This window comes from Populus alba, chromosome 8 (assembly GCF_005239225.2).
Source record: "Populus alba chromosome 8, ASM523922v2, whole genome shotgun sequence".
Taxonomy (NCBI): domain Eukaryota; kingdom Viridiplantae; phylum Streptophyta; class Magnoliopsida; order Malpighiales; family Salicaceae; genus Populus; species Populus alba.
Genome location: NC_133291.1, coordinates 2767603 through 2791175, shown reverse-complemented (window position 1 = coordinate 2791175; position 23573 = coordinate 2767603). Strand labels below are relative to the sequence as shown.

The 23573-nt window shown below is 35.1% G+C and overlaps 2 protein-coding genes across 2 annotated transcripts; one reads left to right on the top strand and one right to left on the bottom strand.

Annotated features, from left to right (window-relative positions):
• Positions 1 to 224: 224 nt before the first annotated feature.
• LOC118052223 (CDP-diacylglycerol--glycerol-3-phosphate 3-phosphatidyltransferase 2) lies at positions 225 to 3250 on the bottom strand. Its single transcript, XM_035063116.2, has 7 exons — positions 2513 to 3250; positions 1978 to 2075; positions 1834 to 1884; positions 1606 to 1719; positions 1190 to 1246; positions 968 to 1053; positions 225 to 820 (listed from the first exon to the last, which is right to left on the bottom strand). Exons 1-7 carry the CDS (start codon positions 3072 to 3074, stop codon positions 700 to 702), a joined length of 1089 nt encoding a protein of 362 aa, XP_034919007.1. The 5' UTR covers positions 3075 to 3250; the 3' UTR covers positions 225 to 699.
• Positions 3251 to 13683: 10433 nt separating this feature from the next.
• On the top strand, positions 13684 to 23223 carry LOC118052212 (uncharacterized). Its single transcript, XM_035063098.2, has 18 exons — positions 13684 to 14086; positions 14672 to 14741; positions 15014 to 15622; positions 15717 to 15893; positions 15998 to 16111; positions 16823 to 16881; positions 17097 to 17163; positions 17286 to 17337; positions 17431 to 17523; positions 17687 to 17770; positions 17887 to 18281; positions 19068 to 19129; positions 20151 to 20220; positions 20550 to 20630; positions 20737 to 20838; positions 21566 to 21690; positions 22142 to 22259; positions 22828 to 23223. Exons 1-18 carry the CDS (start codon positions 14034 to 14036, stop codon positions 22930 to 22932), a joined length of 2436 nt encoding a protein of 811 aa, XP_034918989.1. The 5' UTR covers positions 13684 to 14033; the 3' UTR covers positions 22933 to 23223.
• The last annotated feature ends 350 nt before the right edge of the window (positions 23224 to 23573 follow it).

Below are 23573 nucleotides of genomic sequence, written 5' to 3'. Positions count from 1 at the left end.
CTTCGCATGCAGCAGGTTAGAGTACAGCAGTCAAATGAACAATGCTATCACTTACAGACTGGAGGCACGAAGAATGATTCAAAGACAAGGATAAATCATCATCTAATGGCTTCCATTAGAGATTTGAAAACTTCTTCATATTAGTCGTTACTATGATCATAATATTGCATCTCACTGGAGTAGAGCATCTCGGCAAAAACTACTCCTGAACTTGACAATATCCAAGAGATTATTTTAAGTTGTTAATTCTCTGTAGTTGTTAATTCTTGATTTGATTACATTGGGCTGAACAAGAATTTTTCAGCTCCGTAGCAAAAAAATCAAAACGTTATACAACCAGCATCCACCCATGGCGTGAATGATCCAGGAGGGATCAAATCAACACTATCAATGGCTATGATCAGACTTTCTGACATCTACATCCTAACAATTCTTCTATATAACAAACTAACATGATTTTAAAAACACTAGGAAAACCCCCAAAGAAACAGGGAGTCTGCTCGCACCACAAGCAACCTAAATATGAGGACCTTCCCAAGCAACAAAATAAAAAAACCCTTTTCCCCTTAATTGCCGCCTGCTTGAGGAGCTCAATCTGTGAGAGCAATCATTGAAAAGGGACATGTAAGAAAGTGTCTCAATGTCATCTGCATACATCCTCAGGAGCATGTGTAAGCAATGCACGGCACGGCTGTCAAACTACTTCAGCAATACTTTCCATATCTTACTCATATATATAGCTAAAGACCATACAGAAAGACCTGCTGAGATATAAAGTAAAAGGACACCTGAAGGTACTAAAATCCCTGGTCCTCCAAGGCTGCACAACAAAGAAAAAGGACAAGGGAACAAAGAAACTGTCAGATACAGGGAATGACACAAAAAAATCTTCTGAGACAGCAATCACCAAGTTAGAGTAAATAAACCACATAGCAGGAGGGACCATGTGATAGGAAATAGATGGGACCTGCTGTCTCGGGTAGCCAAGAGGATAGTTAGTGAAATCATCTGGGTAGCAGTTTTCCATTTGCCTAAGTTATTTACAGCAACAGCCTGAGAATAGGAATCATTCTTAATATATAAATCACAGTTAATAGTAAGGCATTTTCTCTTAACAGCTGATTTTTTTTGAAAAGTTGGAGAAGAAAAGGGAGAGGTGGTTGTGGAGCTTGGACAGCAGCAAACAAACCTCTAAAAGTCTTGTATTCTGTGAAGCAGCCCATTCTCTAACTGCAGACATGGTTATCTAAAAACGAAAAAGCAAATCAGTTGGTCGGATTAAATCCACGATATCTCACAAGAATACATGATCACCTGAAGGGAGAAAGATGAATAGCATATGACATAGGCACTCTGAAAACAATAATGATTCATTGATGCAATTGTCTATGGTTGAAGAGGATTGACATGATTCACGATCACATAAAAAACAACCTACCATTGAGTTCCTTGAAAAAACCCAACTAAGGACTTGCAACAAACCCAAAGAAAACAAGAAAATGCATCATTATATTTCGAAGAGCAATGCCACACAAAAGATGTTCTTGATGTTGGTTATGAATTTACAAGAATTACAGGTAATAGGTACATTCATATCTGCATTACCTCCCGTCCAATAATTGCAATTGCCGGTACAGTGAATAGCCACGGTACTTCTCTAAACATTGCAACCTCCAGAGGTCGGGAACATAATAAGATCAAGGTAGCAGCAACCATAAGCTGCATTTAATAGACATAAGAAACAAATAAGAACTCTCAAACATTTCTCACAAGTTGAACAGACCATACATGCTAATTCCACTACGCATGAAAAAACATCATTAGGTCCATTACCTTATCAGCTACCGGATCCAAAAACGCACCAAAAACCGTGCCTAACTTCATCTGCAACACAACGAAACATTTAAATTTAACCAATCACACAAAACTATAGCAACAGAATTTACTGTCTCTTTCTGATCGTATAAAAGACAACACCTTTCGTGCAAGGTACCCGTCAAGCCAATCAGTAATTGCTGCGGCAACAAAAATACTTGTTGTAGCGGTTCTTGCCCACCAACTGTCCACATAAAATGCTACAGCACAAAAAATTACAGCGTCAGACTCTTTGAATCCAAATCACATTTAAATTTTAATTCTAAGAATAAAAATTATTCAATTAAATTTTATTTCTACAACTTTAAAATATTCAAATGGAATGCAAAACTAAAAACAAAATTTAGCATAAATACAAAAATCATGCTCGCTTTAACCACCAAAATGATAAACTAATTTCATGCTTCCAATAAATTGCAAAAAAGAGAGAGAGAAGCATTGCTCCAATAATAAAATCTACAGCTCAAAATGCCATTAAAACCATTTAAATCAATACAAATCTCTAAAAAAAAATAATATCAAATTACCATTAAAAATCCAATTAGCCAATAAAAAACAAAATTAAGAACCCAGAACTAATAAACACGCGTAAAATAAAAATCATAACTTGAAAAAAAAAAACTAAAACGGTGCTTACTGGCAACAAGTAGCGGCACGGCAGCTACGCGACCGAGGGTTAAAATGGTAGGCAAAGTGAGCAATTTAGAATCGTGATTCTGCATGGACGGTAACATTGACGGCGGTTGATTTTGACGGTCATTTTTATGCCAATCAACATCGCCGTCGATTTTATTCTCGGCTCCCATATCGGAAACGAAACCCGACCCGGGAGTGGAAGCTGAAGGCGGCGAGTTGGATCTGGGGAAGCGGGTGGATGAACTAGATTTGCGGGAGGGAAATAAAAGAGAGCCACGAAACGTAGCTCCTAAAAAGTTTTTGCTACTTTTGTTATTATTATAACTAGTAATGTTATAATGGTAATAATAGGGGGTATTTTTATTATTCTTATTAGAGGGGAGGTGTGCGCAGGGTGTTAACGCGCGCAAACTTTTATCGCTATTTAGGGGTGTAGAGAGAGAGTGAGGAGTGAGAAATGGGGTGGGGTTGGCGGTGGAGGTGGAGGTGGTGGTGGTGATTGTGTGGGCTAATTTTTTGTGGTGAAGGAGTGAAACTGCCATGCTTAGTTTAATGGTTGGCATGATGGCGGTTGCGGTTGCGGTTGCGGTGGTGGTGGTGGATTAGGAAGCGATTTGAACTTTTGATTTTTGAGCTGGGATTTGAAATTGAAGGGGTAGATGGATTTTGTGTGTTCAGTGGAAGTTGGTTTTGTTTCGGGGGTCCTGATTTGGGGGTTGGGGATTCTAGAAGTTGTTCCTACTTCCTAGGCATATTTTAGCGTTGTTTTTTCTGTGTCTTTTTTGGTCCGTGTATTGTGCGGTGTGTTTCGTTTCAGTCCCTATAGTCCTAACTGCATCAATCGAGTACCGTGACTAGGCTACTAACTCTCTTTTTGTTCCTTGATGAATCGTTTTAGACTTCTAGTGCATGGTGCTGGATAGGAAAGGACTGGTAGCAAAGGACAGGATTTGGAGGACTTTTTACTAGTTTAAAGATGGAAGGGGGGGTTTCTTATTGTATTTTCAGAATTACATTTTTAATTAAAATATGTTAACTCTGTAGGTGATTTTATTTTTTTTAATTACACCTTAATGCTTTTTAGAATAGATATTCTTCACAGACTCTTCGTATAGTTATGTAAATTTGCAACTAAAAAACTAATCCATTCTGTAAACCATATGCTATAAGACCTGTTAAAAAAGTGTATAATAAAATTGTGCATGGAAGTCCTGTAAACTACCAATATCCCAAACCTAACCTATCCAAACATAAATTATTATCACGCTGTAAGTAAAAACTTTTAAATCATATATCCCGCAATTATTTTTGAAAATATTTGAAAGTGTAGTGGTTGTTTTTTTTAAGTATTTTTTTTAAATATATATTAAAATAATATTATTTGAATTTTAAAAAATTATATCTAACACCAATATATCAAAATAATATAAAAACATCCAAAAAAATAATTTAAAATAAAAAATAAAAAAAAATTCATCTTTAGAAAACTATTTTTAAAATGTAAAAACAAAAATTTCTTTCATTACAGAACTCTAAAACGCGTGGGGAAAGTACTGTAGCTTTCCCCACGGTTTTCCCTGCTAAAACATATCGTCTCTGTCACGAAATTAAAAAAAAATAAAGACGTCATGATGTGGTGTTTGTTTTCTTCCCCTGTAATTAGGTCTTCTTTTTTCTTCTGTCAACGACATCATGATGGTGTCTGAAAAATTAGGCTGCCGAATTCTAAATTGTCTGACATCTTATCTTATCACCTTTAAAATAATAGAATGCCAGTCTTTTCAATCTTTGGCATCATTTCCGTTTTCATTGTGCATTTCTGATATTTGAAAACATTGTCAGCTCTCCTTTTTCCTGGCCAGAACCCACACTAGCAATCAACATCTACTACACTAGCAATCAACATCCACCGTTGTTTTTCTGCCTTCACCAGTGGCTGAAGTGGATCACCAGCACCTCCACCGTCGACCACCAGCAGCTCCACTGTGGACCACCATCCTCACGACAGACCAGCAACAGCAGCAAGTACCTCCCGCAGGCCAGGTTGCTTCTTCTCTTCTTGCTTTTCCACGCAAACCATGCATAAATACTGTAAAAAAAAACAACAAACCCTGTAGAATACATGAGTAATTAATTATCTGTTGCTTGCAATCTGCTTTACCAAAGGAAATAGCCATTTGGTTAATTATTAATTTGTAATAATGATTAACAATTGGTTACATATATTTGGTGCTCCATTTCTCTCTTTTGCAATCCGGCTCAATCTAAGATCATGTTCTCCAAAAGAGGGGCTTCTCTGTTTTCTCTTTTCTTTCTGGTTCCGGCAGATGGTGTCAACTCCAGAGGAAGCAGACTGCAAAGTCTTCTACAGCAATCAACTTTTAAAAATCCGTTCTCAAACTCGGTTCCTTCTCCTCCGCAGATCGTCGCCTTCGTCAGAACGCAGCCCACTGGATCGAAGCCGCACGGTCCCTTCTTTGCTTCTGCGTCGGCGGTGCTGCCTTAAAGTTCGGCCTTCACTTTCCTGCAAATCTTCTCCACCGGTGGAGATCTATCTTCACCTGAAACAAAAGAAAAAGGCAAACCCAAACAGCAGTTGGTTTTAATTAATTTGTTTACAAGTCTGTTCTTGGTTCTTTCTTAGAGCTGGCGTCGGTGAGAAATGAAGAACGGGCGGCTACGGTTGAAGAAGGAAGCCGTGGGTCTGTCGCCGGCTAAGAGCTGTTGCTGGAGGCGGCTGTGCAGGGGAGCCGGTCTGTTTGGTTGAGAGTGAGAGGGGTAATGGAAGCTGGTAGTCGTGAGGCAGATCAGAGGAAGAGAGGTAGTTGTGGTCTGATTTTGGAAGCGAGGGAACTGGCTGCACCAACTTCGCCGCCGGTTACCCTCACGTAAACGTCGACCACCTGAGATGGGTCAAACTTCGGCGGCATCTTTGCTTCTCTGTTGCTGCTTGCTGCCTGATGGAAAGAGAGGGTGATAAAAGCGAAAATAAAAAAGGGGGGCCTGCAGAGAAGATGGAAAATGTTTTTAATTAAAAAGTAATAAAACAATAATTATAGGAAAAAAAAAGAGAATGAAGATAAAAAGCTAACATATTTTTATTAGATGGGAATAAAAATAAGAAATGAGAATGAAATTTTTTTTTTTAAATGAAAAATAATATATTATTAAAATAAATATATGAAACTATTTCGATTGTATCAACTCTACTATCATTATCAATGTTTTTTTTTGTCGAAAATTTATTTAATTAACATATGTAGACATATTGTAATCAGTTGAAGTATTTATTTTTTTTATGTGCATGAGTTGTTCATTCAGTTATTTGTTGATCGAAATTGCCTGCTTATTTCATTTTTCTTTGATTTTCTTTTCATTTGGTGTTTTTAAAGTTAGTATTTTTTCTTCTTCTTCCTGGTTTTATTGGATTCTTCATATATTTTTGTAAGGTTGTCTTTTTTTCATCGCGTCTTAAATTATTTTAATATAGTAATATTAAAAATATTATTTGTAATACATTTTCCATCAAAATATATTTTATACAGAATCTCAACCATGCTATACATTTTCCATCAATTATTTTATTAACGAACTAATTTTTGATTAAATTAATAAGATTTCAGAATGTTTTGTTACATTGACTTGATCAATTATTATATACAACATAGTTTTCAATCATATAAATCAGATTATGAGTTGTTTTATTAGATTGACTTGATCAATTATTGTATAATTTAAATTAAGATTTAACCCAAATTAAATTCTGAATTGAAATTGGCGGACTGGATACAATTAGAGGAAGAGACTGGCAGAGCCAATCACTTCAAAATGATCCACTGTGAGTGGTAAGATGAAATGGGACCCATTGCCACAGGTAGGTTAGGAGTCATTAATTACAACTATAGAATTAAATAATGAGCCTTGAGATATGCAACCATGGGGAAAAAATTAATGTTACCATTTCACCAGTAGCTTACCCGCCAAACTTGCTCGGGGGCGTGCTTAAGTTTCTTAGTGGAAGCAACTTTATCAAATAAGAAATTAGGAAATCAATTGTATACTGAGATCTCTCTCTTAGTCTTAGTAGAAGCAACTTTATCAAATAAGAAATTAGAAAATCAATGGTATACTAAGACCTCTCTCTCTTAGTGGAAGCAACTTTATTAAAGTGCAATGTGCAAGCAACTGTTTGAAATTAAAGCCATGTTCTTTTCTTTGGAGAAGTCAAAAGAATTTAGAAAGGGAAGCGAGTTGTCTTCCATCTTTTTCCTTTGTTTTGTTTTTTTTTGTTTTAAACTAAAAGAAGGGTAGGGTGGTAGCCTAATTACAGCCGTTATGAAAAATGCAATCGGCTGCCTACAAGCAATGTTTATATATTTTAGAATTGTTTTGATGTTATAATATTTTCATGTTAAAATTAAAAAATATTAGTTTAATATATTTTCATGTAAAAAAACATGAAAAAAAATATCTTTTATTATCTTAGACATTGTAACAATACCATAATCGTAATAAATAATAGAGATCGAAATAATACAATGAAGATAGCAAATATAGAAAATATAAAATTTTTGTTTAAAATCATCTCATAACAATACCATAATCGTAATAAAATCATCTCATGAAAAAAGTATTATTTTTTTTAATATCTTAAAAGAGTATTATTTTTTCATAATTTTTTATCAAGTGATTAACACATGAGAGGTTGATCTCAAACCAATTCAATCATTTTAATTTTTTAGACATGTTTGGTATTATGGTTATTATTTTTCAAAATACTTTTTATATTGAAATACATTAAAAGAATATATTTTTTTATTTTTGAAAAAAATATTTTGAAGATTAGCGCATCAAAATAATTTAAAATATAAAATAATTTTTTTTCATAAAAAATAAAATTAATATTTTAAAAAACACAGGTTGATTCAAATCGACTCTAAATCAAAAATTCATATAATTGTGGATTCGTTCAACTCATTTTTGTTCTGGAACCAAACTAATTCTAGATTTAGTTTATCAATTCACGAGTTAATCAGGTTTTACGAAACATCTTTTTATTATATTAGTTGTCAGGATTGCCAAGATCAAAGTTATTATCGATTCCGGCTCATAACCCGGTTAATAAATTTATTTTAAAACATATTTTAAAAAATCAAGTCAAATCTAAATATTATGAGTTTAGAACGAAATCAAGTTAACCTGACAATTATATTAGTTTAGTTTGTTAAAGTTAATTTTCTTTATATTTAATTATCAGACTTTCATACTTTCATGATACGTATCCTGAGCTTGACAGGTTAACTTGGTTTGATGGGTTAACCCAATTAATTCTGGGTAAACCCGTCATTGTTTTTCTATTTAGTTATCAAACTTTCATTACGCGAATCTCAGGTTTTACGGGATAACCTGGTTTAAAAAGGTTAACCCACTTAATTTATTTTTTTTTCTTTTTCTTCATTAGTTTTTCCTTTCTGTTGTTTTTTTTTCTTTCTTTCTTTTAAATTAGTTTATTTAATTATCACACTTTTATAACACGATCTTATAGCCAGACCCACATCCAAAATTCTTGAGTCCGGTGTTGCAATTAGGCTCACTTAAACTTGGGTCATGTAAGTTTAATTTTATTATTAATATTATAAATATTATTTTTAGGTCAGGCGTTGCAGCCAAACCCAAGATTCTTGGGTATGGCCTTGCAAAAAAACCCAAGATTTTTAAATTTTTGTTGTTTTTTTTATATTTTTATACAAAAAAAATGACCCGCGGCATAGCGCGGGTACCAAAGCATTGTAGCTTCCCCACGCCTCCTATACATCATTTTTTTTTCACGCCTCACTATACTTATTATTAATATATTATTATTATATTATATTATATTATATTATTCCTAAGCATGAGAGTGTTTTTTTTCCACGCCTCACTTTACTCATTATTAATATATTATTATTATATTATATTATATATATTATTTAACTGTCTTATTTTTTTTCGTTTTAATTTTTTTTGTTTTTTTAATGAATTTTTTTTTGTTTGATTTAGTTTGTTGGTATTAAATTTTTTCTATTTAATTATCAGATTTTCATAACATGTATCCTGGCTTGACGGGTTAACTTGGTTTGATGGGTTGACCCAGTTAACTTTAGGTAAATCCGTTAATTTTTTTCATTTATTTAGTTATCAAACTTTCATGATGCAAATTCCAGATTTGACGGGTTAATCCAGTTAATTCATTTTTTTTCTTTTTCTTCATTAGTTTTTTTTTCTGTTAGTTTTTTTTTTGTTTTTTTCTTTTTAATCAATCTATTTAATTATCACACTTTTATGACACGACCTTGCAGCCAGACCCACATCCAAGACTATTGGATCTGGTATTGCAGCCACCCCACTTAAACTTGGGTCATGCAAGTTTAATTTTATTATTAATATTATTAATATTATAAATCTGATAACTAAAAAAAATATATAACATTAACAAACTAAATCAAACAAAAAAATTCATTAAAAAAAATTAAATTCTATTTAGTTATCAAACTTTCATGAAAGGGTTAACCCAATTAATTTAATTTCTTTTTCTTTTTTTTCATTAGTTTTTCTCTTTCTGTTCATTTTTTTCTTTTGTTTTTTTTTAATTAGTTTATTTAATTATCACACTTTTATAACACGACCTTATAGCCAGACCCACATCCAAAATTCTTGAGTCCGGTGTTGCAATTAGGCTCACTTAAACTTGGGTCATGCAAGTTTAATTTTATTATTAATATTATAAATATTACTTTTAGGTCAGGCGTTGCAGCCAAACCCAAGATTCTTGAGATGACTTGAAAAAAACCCAAGATTTTTAAATTTTTGTTCCTTTTAAATATTTTTATACAAAAAAATGACCCGCGGCATAGCGCGGGTACCAAGGATTAGTTAAAGTTAATTTTCTTTCTATTTAGTTATCAGACTTCCATACTTTCATGGTACGTATCCTGAGCTTGACAGATTAACTTGGTTTGATGGGTTAACCCAATTAATTCTAGGTAAACCCGTCATTTTTTTTCTATTTAGTTATCAAAATTTCATTACGTAAATCTCAGGTTTTACGGGATAACCTGGTTTAAAGGGTTAACCCAATTAATTTATTTTTTTTTCTTTTTCTTCATTAGTTTTTTCCTTTCTGTTGATTTTTTTTCTTTGTTTTTTTTTATTAGTTTATTTAATTATTACATTTTTATAACACGACCTTATAGCCAGACCCACATCCAAAATTCTTGAGTCCGGTGTTGCAATTAGGCTCACTTAAACTTCGGTCATGCAAGTTTAATTTTATTATTAATATTATAAATATTATTTTTAGATCAGGTGTTGCAGCCAAACCCAAGATTTTGAAATTTTTGTTTTTTTATATATTTTTATACAAAAAAAAGACCCGCGGCATAGCGCGGGTACCAAGGCTAGTTATTCATTATATGTTGTGTGTGTATATAAAAGCCTTAAAAAAGCAAAGGTCAAGCTGTAGGACATGATTAGTGCAGAGTTGGTGGCTGATTAAGCTTTTTCCTGTATCAAAATAGATTAACTCACCTTGTTATCGAAAAGTCAATTAAATTGGGTTTCGAAACACCTTCCTCTGAAAGTCAAATGAAATAGGCGGTGGAACGAGAGATATTAATCTATTTTACAAGTTCCCTTATTTTATAGCCCTTGTAGTCCTCTCAGCTGCCTTCCGGTTAAGACAGAACAATGGCTTGGCATGAAAATAGGGGCCGATAGTAGCGGTGAGCAAATTCGATTCGGTTCGGTTTTTATCAAAAAAAGTAACCAAATCAAAACCAGTTCTAACTGACCGGTTTCGGTTTGGTTTTTTAAGGGAAAAAACCGGTTCAAACCGGGTTGGCTCGGTTTTTCCGGTGTTGGCTCAGTTTTCTCGGTTTGGCTCTGGTTTTTTCCGGTCTAGCTCGGTTTTTTTCGGTTATTTTTCTGTTCGGTTCGGTTTTTTCGGTTATTTTTCGGTTCGGTTCGGTTTTACAAGCCTATAACCGATACCGAACCGAACCAGTCAGTTTTTTCGGTTACTTTTTTCTCGGTTTTCTCGATTTCTCGGTTTTTCTGCTCACCCCTACCAATAGCAAGTGAAGAGTCGAAGGTTAATTCTGCTCCGTCGGTTCACATGGCCTTTCCCTTAACAACCCTTTTAGTGGTCTGATCGTGTGCTGATTAAGGTTATGTTTAGAAACGTGGTGTGTATTTTTTAAAATTTTATTTTTTAAAAAAATAAATTATTATTTTTATATTTTTCCATTTTTTTGATGTAACAATAACAAAGATAACTTTTAAAAAATAAAAAAAAATATTTTAATATATTTATAAACAAATAAAAAAAATTTTAAATCACATCACTAATACAACCTCAAACGATCTTAAAAAAAAAAACACGATTTGCGACGAAAAGGGACTTCTTGCCCACGAGACAAGAGCCAGATTAGCGCCACGAACCAGGTTCATGCAGGGAAAAGTAAGTGAAGGGTCGCATGGCAGGGCTTTTTCGCGAGGGTAACCCGCGAGGATATATATGAAACTAGCGTCAGGATGCGTGGTCCGCACATTATCTGTAAAACTAGGATATCTCGAACTGAAATATGAAAGTCTACAAGAACATGACGAAGAATTCTATGCAAATGCAATCGACAAGGTCAGGTTACCTTGAATCCGGGATCCGCACATTAAAAAACAAAGAAACCGAACATGTGACGGAGATAATAAAAAACAATTACAAAGAAGAATTTGTTGGAGACGCTAAGATAAAATTGAACATCAATTACAATGAATGTGACATGACCTTTCTCGGTACAGTGACCTGTAACACCACCTAGGGTAGCGTATAATTTTATTTTTTCGAATACCTCTTGATCGTATCCAGTTACGCGGGTTAAAGAACTTTCTCCAATAATTTCTAACGAAGGAGCTGGGTTTATGTTCTGTTTGTTATTGCCGCGGACTCGATTTTTTATTAAATTTTATTTTTTTTCAAATTAATTATTTTAATATTTTTGGTTTTTTATACTAATGTTATAAAATAATTTTTTTAAAAAAATTAATACATTTTAAAATAAAAAACAATTTGAAAATTTTTTACAGTGGTGTGACATAAGAAGTGGAGTCGTCCCCTATTTGTGAAGGAGTAATGTGAGACGATCTTTATCGATCCCAGTTATGATTCTTCCAAGTTGAATTATATATCATTTATTTTTATATTTAAAATTATTTTAATATATTTTAAGTAGTAAAAAAAGCGCACACACTCCAACATTAACACACAAATAAACTGAAGGAGAAAAATAAGTTCTAGAGTACACGTGTCTCAACGTCATCCGTAGCATTTTTTCCAGTCCCGACTCTTTAAAAAAAGAAAAAGGTTAAAATTAATATGACTGATGTACAAACTATTTAAAAATAAATTTACTGTTAAATCAATAAAAAAGCATTAACTAGACATTTTTTTTATATTCACAAAAATTCAAGTTTAAATAAACTTAAAACACAAATTCGCTTTACGTCATGACGAAGCAGATTAGCAAGCAATTAACATGAGTGTTACTCCATCTCCATGTTCACGAAGACCCGTCAAAAAGATGCTTGTTGAGCACCTACTAAGCAAAATGGTCAAATTGGTCGTGACATTTTGCACTGGCTGATAATCATAGGGCACCAACGATAGCCGTCTTGGGCCTACTTGTTTGAAGGAACACCACTCATCTCCTGCTGTCCATTCGGTAATTCTCACAGACCGTTATGGCCATTAACTTCCTTTAATATCATGTTCAACTGGATAAGGCATGAACGCCATGCATCATGCGAGGCATGCTTGATGTGTTTTTGACACGGTAAAAAGTCTGATTGCCGACAAAATCGTTACCGTCTGAATAAATTATTTACCCCGCACCCTTCAATCAAACGAAGAACGCAACAGATTCTGCACGCTGCGTTGATAGTATGTATTGCATTGGAGTATCCGTTGTGTTTTAAAAATAATTTTTATTTTAAAATATATTAAAAATATAATTTTTATTTTTAAAATTTTATTTTTAATATTAATAAAAAGTCTGATTGCCGACACAATCGTCACCGTCTGAAGAAATTATTTACCCCGCGCCCTTCAACCAAACTAGAAGCTTACCCCAAATGAAGAACGCAACAAATTCTGCACGCTGCGTTGATAGTATGTATTGTACTGGAGTATCCGTTGTGTTTTAAAAATAATTTTTATTTTAAAATATTTTAAAATAATATTAATATATTAAAACTATATATATAAAAAATAAAATTGATTTAAAGCAAAAATAAAAATATTTTTTAATTTTTTTTAAATACTTTTAAAACATAAAAACAATCATTGTTTTCCTTTTAAGTAATAAATAATAAAATAAGAGGAAAATGAAAATAATAAGAAAAGAGATACCAACAGCTTCAAGTAAATCAAGACATTACAAAGCTACTTTATTATTATTATTATTATTATTATTTTAAAAAATATAACAATTGGTCAAAAAAATACATTACTGGGAGTATTTTGAAACATGTTTTTTTAATATCAAGATATCATAAAACACAAATAAAATCTAAACATTACTTCCCTTTTAAGTAATTAATAATAAAATAAGATTAAAAGCTAACGAAAATAATAAGAGATATCAACAGCTTCAAATAAATCACGACATCACAAAACTTCTTTATTATTATTATTTTTTTTTTTGTTAAAAAGATGTAATGATTGGTTACAAAAATACATTACTAGAGTATTTTGAAACAGGTTTTTTTTTTATATCAAGATATCGTTTTTCAATTTTACCACTTAAATATCTATTAAAAAAATATTTTTTCATGAGTTTCTTACCTTACCTTAAAAAAAAAAAGAAGCATAAAAAGACATAAGCATAATACTATCTATCATAAAATAAGATCACCCTTACCTCAATTGCATTTACAATAAGCACCGATTGACAATAGGAAAAGTATTTTCTGTTTTCCCAAATTAGAATCATAATAATCTACAACAAAACCTTAATCAGTACTGCCTCACAGTACATACCGGCACCCATCCGGCATCATCGTCGCCCGGACCATTTCAGCCCTGTCGTGGGTCCATCAGCTCCCCATCGTGGGTCCCTTATCTAGCCAAATACAGGCACCAAATTTACCAAAAAGCGCCCGCGCCCCTTTTCTCCCCTCTTTCTCCCTCCGTTAAGCACAACCTCGAACTCCGTGCTTAAAAAATGAAAAAATATCAAAAAACGGCAACTCGCCTCACAAATCTCACATGTAATGATGTAAACGACAATCTCGCTACTCGCATGTGCCCCTCTACTCTTTTCTAGCCTCCCCCCTTCGCTTAAAACTCTCACAAAACCCACACTACTCAGCGCAAACACGCGCACATACTCCCCCCCCCCTGAAAATCAGTTGCAGAGTGAGATCCTCTACCTGCATCAATCTCTCAACAGAAAGGCTTCGAAAACGGACCAATCAAATTGATCCAGCAAATGAAGTTCCAAACGAAATCTATCAACCCTCTCACCGCCTTTGAACACAAAAGGTACGCCCACAAATCCTCTCCCATCTTCTCTCTCCACGCGTCATTTTCTTTCTTTCTTATTTCGGAGATGATCTATCGAATTCCGGCCCATCAGTTTGCGTGATGGAGTTGAACTTCATTAGTACACACATTTCCCTGATCGATCGCGTTTATAATTACTCTTTGACTAGTCTTTGACTTTGACTAGTTTGATCATTACAGAGCTTGATTTGTTTGAATTTGGTTACTGAAATGCGTGATGTTTGGCTAAGTTTAGGAATTAAGTGTGAAATGCGGTGATTTTTGGTTAATCTGAGTGTAATGTTGAGAGATATGGAGGGTAGAATTGTAGTTTTAAGTGGAATATGTTGTTGTCTAGTTTGAGCCAGCGAGATTTCAAGGTTGATTGCAGGTAAATTCATTTTATTTAGATCTGTCTTAATCCATGAGTTTTTTTTTTATGCTAGAGTTATTTTTTTTTTTCTTTGTTTATTTATTGCGGGAAGAAGTGTTTGTGTGTATGTTTGTGATTTGCATGTCATCGGGAATTTTCCTGATTTTTTGTTGTGGAGGTGTTATGTTGTTAATGGATATTGGTGTGGACAGGGATGCGTATGGATTTGCTGTGAGACCGCAGCATTTACAAAGATACAGAGAATATGCTAATATCTACCAGGTTTGCTTTGCTTCTTTTATACTTGAAAAAAAAATTGAATAGTCTGTTTAGTTGTCGATGAAGCTGTTAAACAGTGTTTCGGTTCCTGAAAGCATTGATTGAAAAACGAGGCTTGTTTCAGTACCTATCTGGAACTTTTTATCCTAGATTTGATTTATCCGCATCCCCTAATATTTTTAATGCAATCAAATGGAGCTTGAGATAGAGAAATTGCTTGCTAAGGCGAATAACTTTTTTTCTCTCTAGTTTTTCTGATGAACTTGTGATTTCAGGAGGAAGAAGAGGAAAGATCAGATAGATGGAAGACCTTCTTGGGACAGCAAGCAGATTCTTCTCAATTGCCGATAAATGGCACATCTTCTGAGAAATATAACAAGGAGTTGCATGCTGAAGCGACAGAGCAAGAGATAAATAATGGCTTGGAGAAGGGCGTTGATATAAGTGGTGAGGTACCTAGTTCTGATGTTTTACTGGAAAACATTATAGAGGAGAAACAGTCTGCAACCGGTAAAAAGACTCATGGGATCCAAATATGGACTGAGATCAGGCCATCCCTCCGTGTCATTGAGGATATGATGAGTCTTCGCATCATGAGGAAAGGAAACCAATCAGAAGACCAGCAAGAGACTAAAAAAGAAAGGATGGTACCTTCTTTTGAAGATGCTAAATCAGCAAAAGGAGCATCTGAAGAGGATTCTGAAGACGAGTTTTACGACGTGGAAAGATCAGATCCAAATCAAGACACCTCTTCCAGTGACATTGCTAGTGCCCCTGCCACAGGTGCTCCTGCTGATGCACTGCCTCCAGAATCTTCATTTCCTTGGAAAGAAGAGCTGGAGGTCCTTGTACGCGGGGGAGTCCCAATGGCACTCAGAGGAGAGGTATATTTTGTGCTATTTGTTTTCCTTTTCTTCTTAAATTAAATTTGTTTCAAGGTGTGTGAGCTTCAAAATTGATTTGTGCTCTCAATTTTAGCTCTGGCAAGCATTTGTGGGTGCAAGGACACGCAGAGTGGAGAATTATTACCAGGATCTGCTTGCTTCAGAAACTAATTCTGGAAATCAAGTAGACCAACAATCAGACAGTGATACCAAAGGTTCAACTGCAGACACTGTTTGTGTACCAGAGAAATGGAAAGGCCAGATCGAGAAGGTAATGGCATGCATCGTCTTTAAATTTAGAACGGGACCTACTTTTTTCTATTTGGTATTCTCAATCCAAGTCATCACCCAACATATTAGTGGTTTCATATGCAGGACTTGCCTAGAACTTTTCCAGGTCATCCTGCTTTGGACAGTGATGGTAGAGATGCTCTGAGGCGATTGCTGACAGCATATGCTCGACATAACCCTGCAGTTGGCTACTGTCAGGTACTTGAAACAGCTTATGGTACTCAATGAAATCAACTTGTGTCTTTCAAGGCTTGGCCTGCCAGCGTACCAAAAAAAAAAAATACTACATCTGGAGATGTAATGAATTACGTGACACATGTAATAAAGAAGATGAAACAGCTACAATGTTAATAAGAACAATTTGCATCCTGACAAATTTTTGGCCATACTTAAAATTTTGCTTTATAAATTCCACGAACACAAATGGAGATGATTGATCAAAATCGAGCAATTCCTGAAAATAGTTGAATTGAGTATTATTACAGCATTCAGAATCACTTTGAATGATAACATCATCATTAACAAGACATGCGATACATGTAATGAAATTATCAACTTTTAATTTAAAATCACAACTATATGATATTAAAAATCAGGCAATATCTACACAAATCGCAAAAATGAGCTTGTAATCACAACAACCTATCTCCTGTCAGTTTCAGCTATGTTAAAAGAAGTCTAATAACTTTCAAATGAAATTCTCTCATCTTATGAGATATATTTGGATAAAGAGGATATTAGCAGATAAGACAAAAGTTGCAGCATTCAAAATGTGATTTGACAACATTATACTGCCAGTTCAGACAAGTTTCAACTAAATTAACAAATTATTCAAGTTCAATAACTGTGATTTGTTGCAAGAATATGCCATTGAATTTTAATGTTTTTTTGGGCTCTATATATATGCAGGCCATGAATTTTTTTGCTGCCTTGTTGCTACTTCTGATGCCTGAAGAAAATGCCTTCTGGTAGGACTTGAAATTTTGTTTTTGACATTGTAATTTTTTTTTCCCAATTGGATAATCCTTGTATTTAGAAGCGTGCTGCTGTAGTTTTATGTTGTCAAATGACAGAGAACACAATTTTATTAGTCCTAATTTTTTACAGTACTTTTGGATTTATATTTCCTATGTCAGATCAATTTTGATATTGCTTTGCCCCTAAATTTTGGTTTAATTCCCAGGACATTGATGGGTATTATTGATGACTATTTTGATGGTTATTACTCAGAGGAAATGATAGAGTCACAGGTAATGCTTGCTATAGATCTGTCTCTGTATATCTGTGCCCTTCCCTCTGGTGATGCTTGCTATGATGCTGTGATCTGTCAGCAGATATGGATAGGTATCTGATCAACCATTCCATTTGTTAGGTTGACCAACTTGTTTTTGAGGAGCTTGTGCGCGAAAGGTTTCCTAAATTGGGTTTGTGCTGTTCCTAATTATTTATACATTCATAAAATTTCTTTGGTGATGCTACCTAGGAGAGTTCTTATGCCAGCTTTACTCTTGGTGCAGTCAATCATCTTGATTACCTGGGAGTGCAGGTTGCTTGGGTTACTGGGCCATGGTTCCTTTCCATATTCATGAACATGCTTCCTTGGGAAAGTGGTCAGGTTTTAAGCTTTAAAATATGAATTTAAGTTTGTCTAGCATTGCATGATAAAGCTTTTCACTTCAACGTTAACAGCATTTCTAATTTCTTCATTCTTATTCTCATTATATTGTGCCCTAGTTACAAGCTTGGCATCTGACTGCTTTCTCTTGACTTCAGTCCTCCGAGTTTGGGATGTCCTCCTTTATGAAGGAAACCGTGTCATGTTATTTAAGACAGCACTTGCTTTGATGGAGTTATATGGTACTGAGGAATTACGTTGAGTTTTTTTTTTCCTATACAAACAGTAACTTGGTTTTCTGATCTTCAAGTGAGGCTGTTATAGTTTATGGAACTTAATCTAGCTCAGTCTTTTGTAGGCCCTGCATTAGTTACCACTAAGGATGCTGGAGATGCAGTTACTTTGCTACAGTCACTGGCAGGCTCAACGTTTGATAGCAGTCAACTTGTCTTAACAGCCTGCATGGGTTACCAAAATGTAAATGAAACTAGATTACAAGAGCTGAGAAATAAGCATCGACAGGCTGTTATAACTATGGTTGAGGAAAGAACAAAGGGGCTTCAAGCTTTGAGGGATTCTAAGGGTCTGGCAACTAAGCTATATAATTTCAAGCATGATCACAAGTCAATACTGATGGAAACAACTCAAAAGACTAGTGGTGAATTGTCTCGTTCAGAGTCTGGATCCACCAATGCAGATGAAGTTCTTATTAGCCTGACAGGGGATGCAGAAATAGATAGTGTTCCAGATCAGGTAGCTAAACATTCCCCCCCTTTTCTCGAGCATAATCTTTTCCTTGATTCGGAATTTGTACAAATCTAATGATGATTGTCTACCATATATTGCCCATATGATGTTTATCTACATAAGCCCCTTGAGTTGATGACCGGGCATTACTTTGGTTGTAGTAAAGTAGAAACTATATAAATGTTGATATATAGATCGTCCTTCTTTTAAACTAGCCCTTTTCTCCCCAGGGCTTTTAGTTACACCAGCAGTGCAAAAATTTTGCTGGGATTGAAGTGGTCATACTTTTTAAGTCATATGTGAGGGAAAAAGAATTGATGAACTTAGCTCTGATTTGAATGATATTTAGGAAGATCACTATGTAAACAATGGCACGTGGGCTTTTGGGCAATTACTGGGGAGGGAAATGTAAACAGTCACTTTTATGGTTACGAACCTCTGGAGAAATTACTGGTTAGGGAAATATGTATTTGAGATCTGGAAGTTCTTGATCAGAGCTGATTTGATGTATTAAACATCATGTTTCAACCAGCAAAGTCCAAACTGGACATGCTGGTTATATTATTCTATAATTATAGGTGCAGTATTGTAGTGGTTTCATTACTAAGCATTTTCGTGTTTGGTTGGGTTGGGTTTGTATCCTTGCTTTATTTTGTGCCCCCTTTTGATATCTTGTTTGTGGAAACCTTCATGAAACTTGGAATTTACATTCCCTTCTTTATGACATTAATACAAGTCTAGATAATTGTCTTATGATGTTAGATGGTGAAATGCAGTTCTTTTGTCATGCAGGTAGTGTGGTTGAAGGTTGAACTGTGCAAGTTGCTAGAGGAGAAAAGATCTACCATGCTCAGGTTAAGATTTTTATTGGGATGCATAGTCTCAATTTTAAAACCTAGGCTACTACAAGCTGCATACAACACATGGAGCATTTTTTGGTTGTCAGAGTTTGTATATGTGGTGAGAAGGAAATTTGAAATTCCACTAGTGTTATTTGCGTTGGGAACAGTTCTACAGAGATCATCTACCTCCTTGGGATTTCTTAGAGCTCTAGATAGTAGGAGCATTTATGTAGAAAAGCCTTCAGTGTTTTCCAAAGTTACCACTTCATCTTGGAATTTTCATCTTTTCTGCTGCTCTCAGCTTAGACCTTGTTTTAGTTTTCAGAATATCACCTCTGGTTGTTTTAAACTTGTCACTCCAGCTTTCTACATCCATAACGGGCCTTGACCTTTCTCCTGGTACTTTTCCAATTCAATTTTGCAAATGTGCCTTTCTGTTGAGTGACATAGTACCATTTTGGTCATTGGGGGCTATAATACTAAGAAACAACTGCACTATTCCGGCCTTGTAATCTTTGTTAGTAATTATAAAGAAAATGATACCTTGATTCACCTTCAATCATCAACGTGCACTTCATAGAGTGAGCTGAGGATCTGAACACAGTACTTGGGTTCAAAGCTAGCACTTGCTTCACAACTATCAACTAGCTACTTAGATCTCCAAAATTTAGCTTTTGCGTGGATGGAATTCACAGTTTGAACATGACTAGATCTCTTAAACATCCCCAAATAAATACTGTGAAGCTTTAGAATAGGTGAGTTTTTTGTTCTGATAAAAGGACAAAGAGCATAGCTGAGTTATGAATGGATATGGTTGGCAGAAAAAAAATACATTTTTGACTCTAGGTGGGAGTCTCGTGGAAACAACATTAATAACAATTTCCATCTCCTTGTGACAGTATAAAAAAATTAAATAGTTTCTGCAGTTCTCTTGTCTGCAATTTGATGTAGAATTACCTCATTTTTAATTGTCAAAGTGTTTTTGTTATTCCATAATATTACATTAAATTTCTGTTAATATCAATTCCCTCAGAGCTGAGGAGTTGGAGACAGCTTTGATGGAGATGGTCAAGCAAGATAATCGGCGGCAATTGAGTGCTAGGGTATGTCCAGACTTTCTTCTTCTTCTTTAAATGGTTGATTTTCTTGCAAGGCTCAGGGAAGTGAAATGATGCAAAATCCCCAGCTATTCTGTATTATTTCCAATTCCCTTCTAGAACAGTTTTCACATTGTAGCTAGAATCCACTTCGTTTTATGCCCCCAGGAGTGATGGTAGCAATAGGGCAAATTTGATCGTACAGTAGCTGTTATTGGACTTCACCTTAAGCTGGGATTTTTTGAGCAATATACAGTTAATCAGTTACTAAGCTAGTTAAGTCCTTGCTATCTAACCTTGATCAAACATGCTGAGCATCTGCTTCTGATCTTCAGGTCGAACAGTTAGAGCAAGAGGTTTCGGAGCTGCGGAGGGCTCTTGCTGATAAGCAGGAACAAGAAAATGCCATGCTTCAGGTTATTTTTGCTCCATGGTCAATCAGTTTGGTTTGGGAAGATCGTATCTTCTCTCAAATCTTGGCCTGGTCTTGTCTTCATATTAGCTCACTTTTTTCTTATGAAGGTCTTAATGCGGGTGGAACAAGATCAAAAGGTAACTGAAGATGCTCGCATATATGCTGAGCAAGATGCGGCAGCACAGAGATATGCTGCTCAAGTGCTTCAGGTTTATAATTTCTTGTTCTATTCCCAGTTCATCTTTTATATGTAATTTACATTCAAATAGAAGTCTTAACAATTCTATGATGATGTATGTGATGTGTCCCGAGCTTTACACTTGCAGGTCAGACATACCAATTATGCTTGCCATATTGTTTGATTCTAATGCAAATATATCATATCTATTAGCAGTTTATCAACCATTAGGAACTGGTGATGAATCCTTTACTACCCTAGTTCTGGAAGGTGGTGCCTGTTAGATTAAGGTCCAAGTTAATTTCCATATAAATAGGAATCAGTATGTTATGCTGAACACACTTGATATGATTGAGACTCTGATAATTTGATTCATCGTCGCCATAGTAAGAGGGAATGTGTCGCTAATAGAATCAGTAGAGCAAGGCCCATATCAAGAATCATGATTTCACATAAGGCTGCAACTTGTCTTACAGCGGTGAATTGGTTCCTGGGCCTTGTACACACCGCCCGTCACACTAGCCCTCTTTCTGTATGTTATGCAGAACACACTTGATATGACAGAGAGAGTCCTTTTCTACCATAGTTTCTTGAGCTATAGATTAGTTGTGCCCCCTCTCCACTGAGGAGTGCACCAGATTCCTTTGTCATTCTTTAATCAATCTGTTCTGTATTTCAACACTCTGAAAATGTTCACTTCTTGACACTCTATCTGTCTCTTTGTTTCACTATTCTCTCCAACAACTGTTTATATGCAGGAAAAATATGAACAGGCCGTTGCATCACTTGCTGAAATGGAGAAACGAGTGGTTATGGCAGAGTCAATGTTGGAGGCCACTTTGCAGTATCAGTCTGGTCAACTTAAAGCACAACCTTCTCCTCGGTGTGTAGTCAATTTTGCCAGTGCCAAACATTTCTGAAACCCGTGTGCAATCCTAATTTCTTGTTGACACGATTTAATTTTTCACCATTCCTTGGAACTGTATTTGGTCATATTTACTTTGATTTATTACTTGGTTCAGTTTGATGTACCGTAAAGGAATAGAGTGGATTGAACATAATGGGATGAGAAATGGAATTTTTCATATGTTGCATCAATTAATTAAAAGACACCCACATTTAAGTAGAATGAGGTGTAGGTTGCTCTAACTAACCATGCTGACAAATAAATTCTATTTGAATTGTCATCTCCCTCTTTGTCCCCAAGGTTTGATATGCGTTCCTTAGCAGCACGTCTAGTATCTTAGCAAATGCATGAAGCATTGTCTGTTTTACACGCATATTGTACCAACTTGGATAATTGGTGCTTATAAGAAACATAAATTTCTTTGTAGATCTTCACATCCAGATTCACAAACACGTGCCAATCAAGAGCCTGAACAGGAAATACCTGCGAGAAAGATTGGTTTACTAGCCCGACCATTTGGACTTGGATGGCGTGACCGAAACAAGGTTCAATTTTATTTTGCTATTGCCTCCTTAAATTCATGAATGCTTTCACCACCTATATATTGCAGTGTGCTAATAAATAGGATTTTGATGTGTCTATTTTGGGGTAGCTGATAGTTATCTCTGCATTCAAACTACTCGTTAACTTGGATTTCTTTTTCATCATGAATATCTGTTTTTCTGCCTTTTAATTTTGTTTTCTTTGTCAATAATTGGAGTAATAAGGAGAGCTAGCTGCCTAAGCCTTCCAGGATTCCCCTTGGGTCTCTGGGGTGACACCCCCATAGAGTTTGGCCCCTTCTGTGTACATGGTTCAACAGTCTTGTTTTGCTGTGGCTAAAACATTGCCTGAGGCAGCTAATTACCAAAATCTTCTATTTTTTTTTTTTTAATGCTATGTACCATAGCACCTGTCCTTCGTATTTATTAAGTGTAAAGCTGCTTGCTTCAACACAATGCTAGTTTTATTTGCCTAGTGTTAGCTGTCGATTGTTTTTTTTATTAAAGTTGCTAATTTTTCTCATGAAAAAAAAATAATAATAATGTTGCTAACTCAAACTGAACTCAACAGGGGAAATCCACTACTGTTGAGGAGGCAAGTGATGACAAGTCTTCCAATGAGGGGCAGAACCCTGAGCAGGGGACTAATGGCATTTCAGCACACGACAAGTTATAGAAAATTGCATATTTACCATAATGATATGTAGATCGTGAAATATCGTATTTGTGGGCTTGGTAGATATTTTTTTGTGTACGAAGGTAAGTTCAGGCAGAGTATAGATTAGTTTCTCGTTTTTTTTTTATTTTTGGGTTTTTTCATTGTAGAGCCCATTTCCATTAATTGTTTGTTCATTAAACAATAATAACATTAGTGTAGAGGTGAAGAGAATGTAAGAACCATGATATCATCAGCGAAACAATCGCATAAATCTTTCAGTGGTAGGCATTTGAGCTCATTTTGTTGAAATATGGAGGAAATGCGTGGCGACACTTGGTTTAATTCTTGAAAATTCCTTTACGGAAGTGTAGACAGTAGAATAGCCTAGAGCTGGGTGCATTTTAACAACAAACAATGAAATAAAATTCTGAAGGCTGTTCCAAGTCATCAGATAATGATTATACAAGGCGCTGGGTCCAATGTTTATTCCTCGGCTTGCTTTTGTTGTTTTAGTCTGTTTTTAGTCAAGGATAGATATTGACAAAACACGTATGCACCCATATTCCAAAACCACAAGTTGCTGTCATAGGAAAGTGCCAAATCCAAAACAAGTCACCCCGAGAGATTAATGAGTTCCAAAGATCCTGGGCAAATCAGGG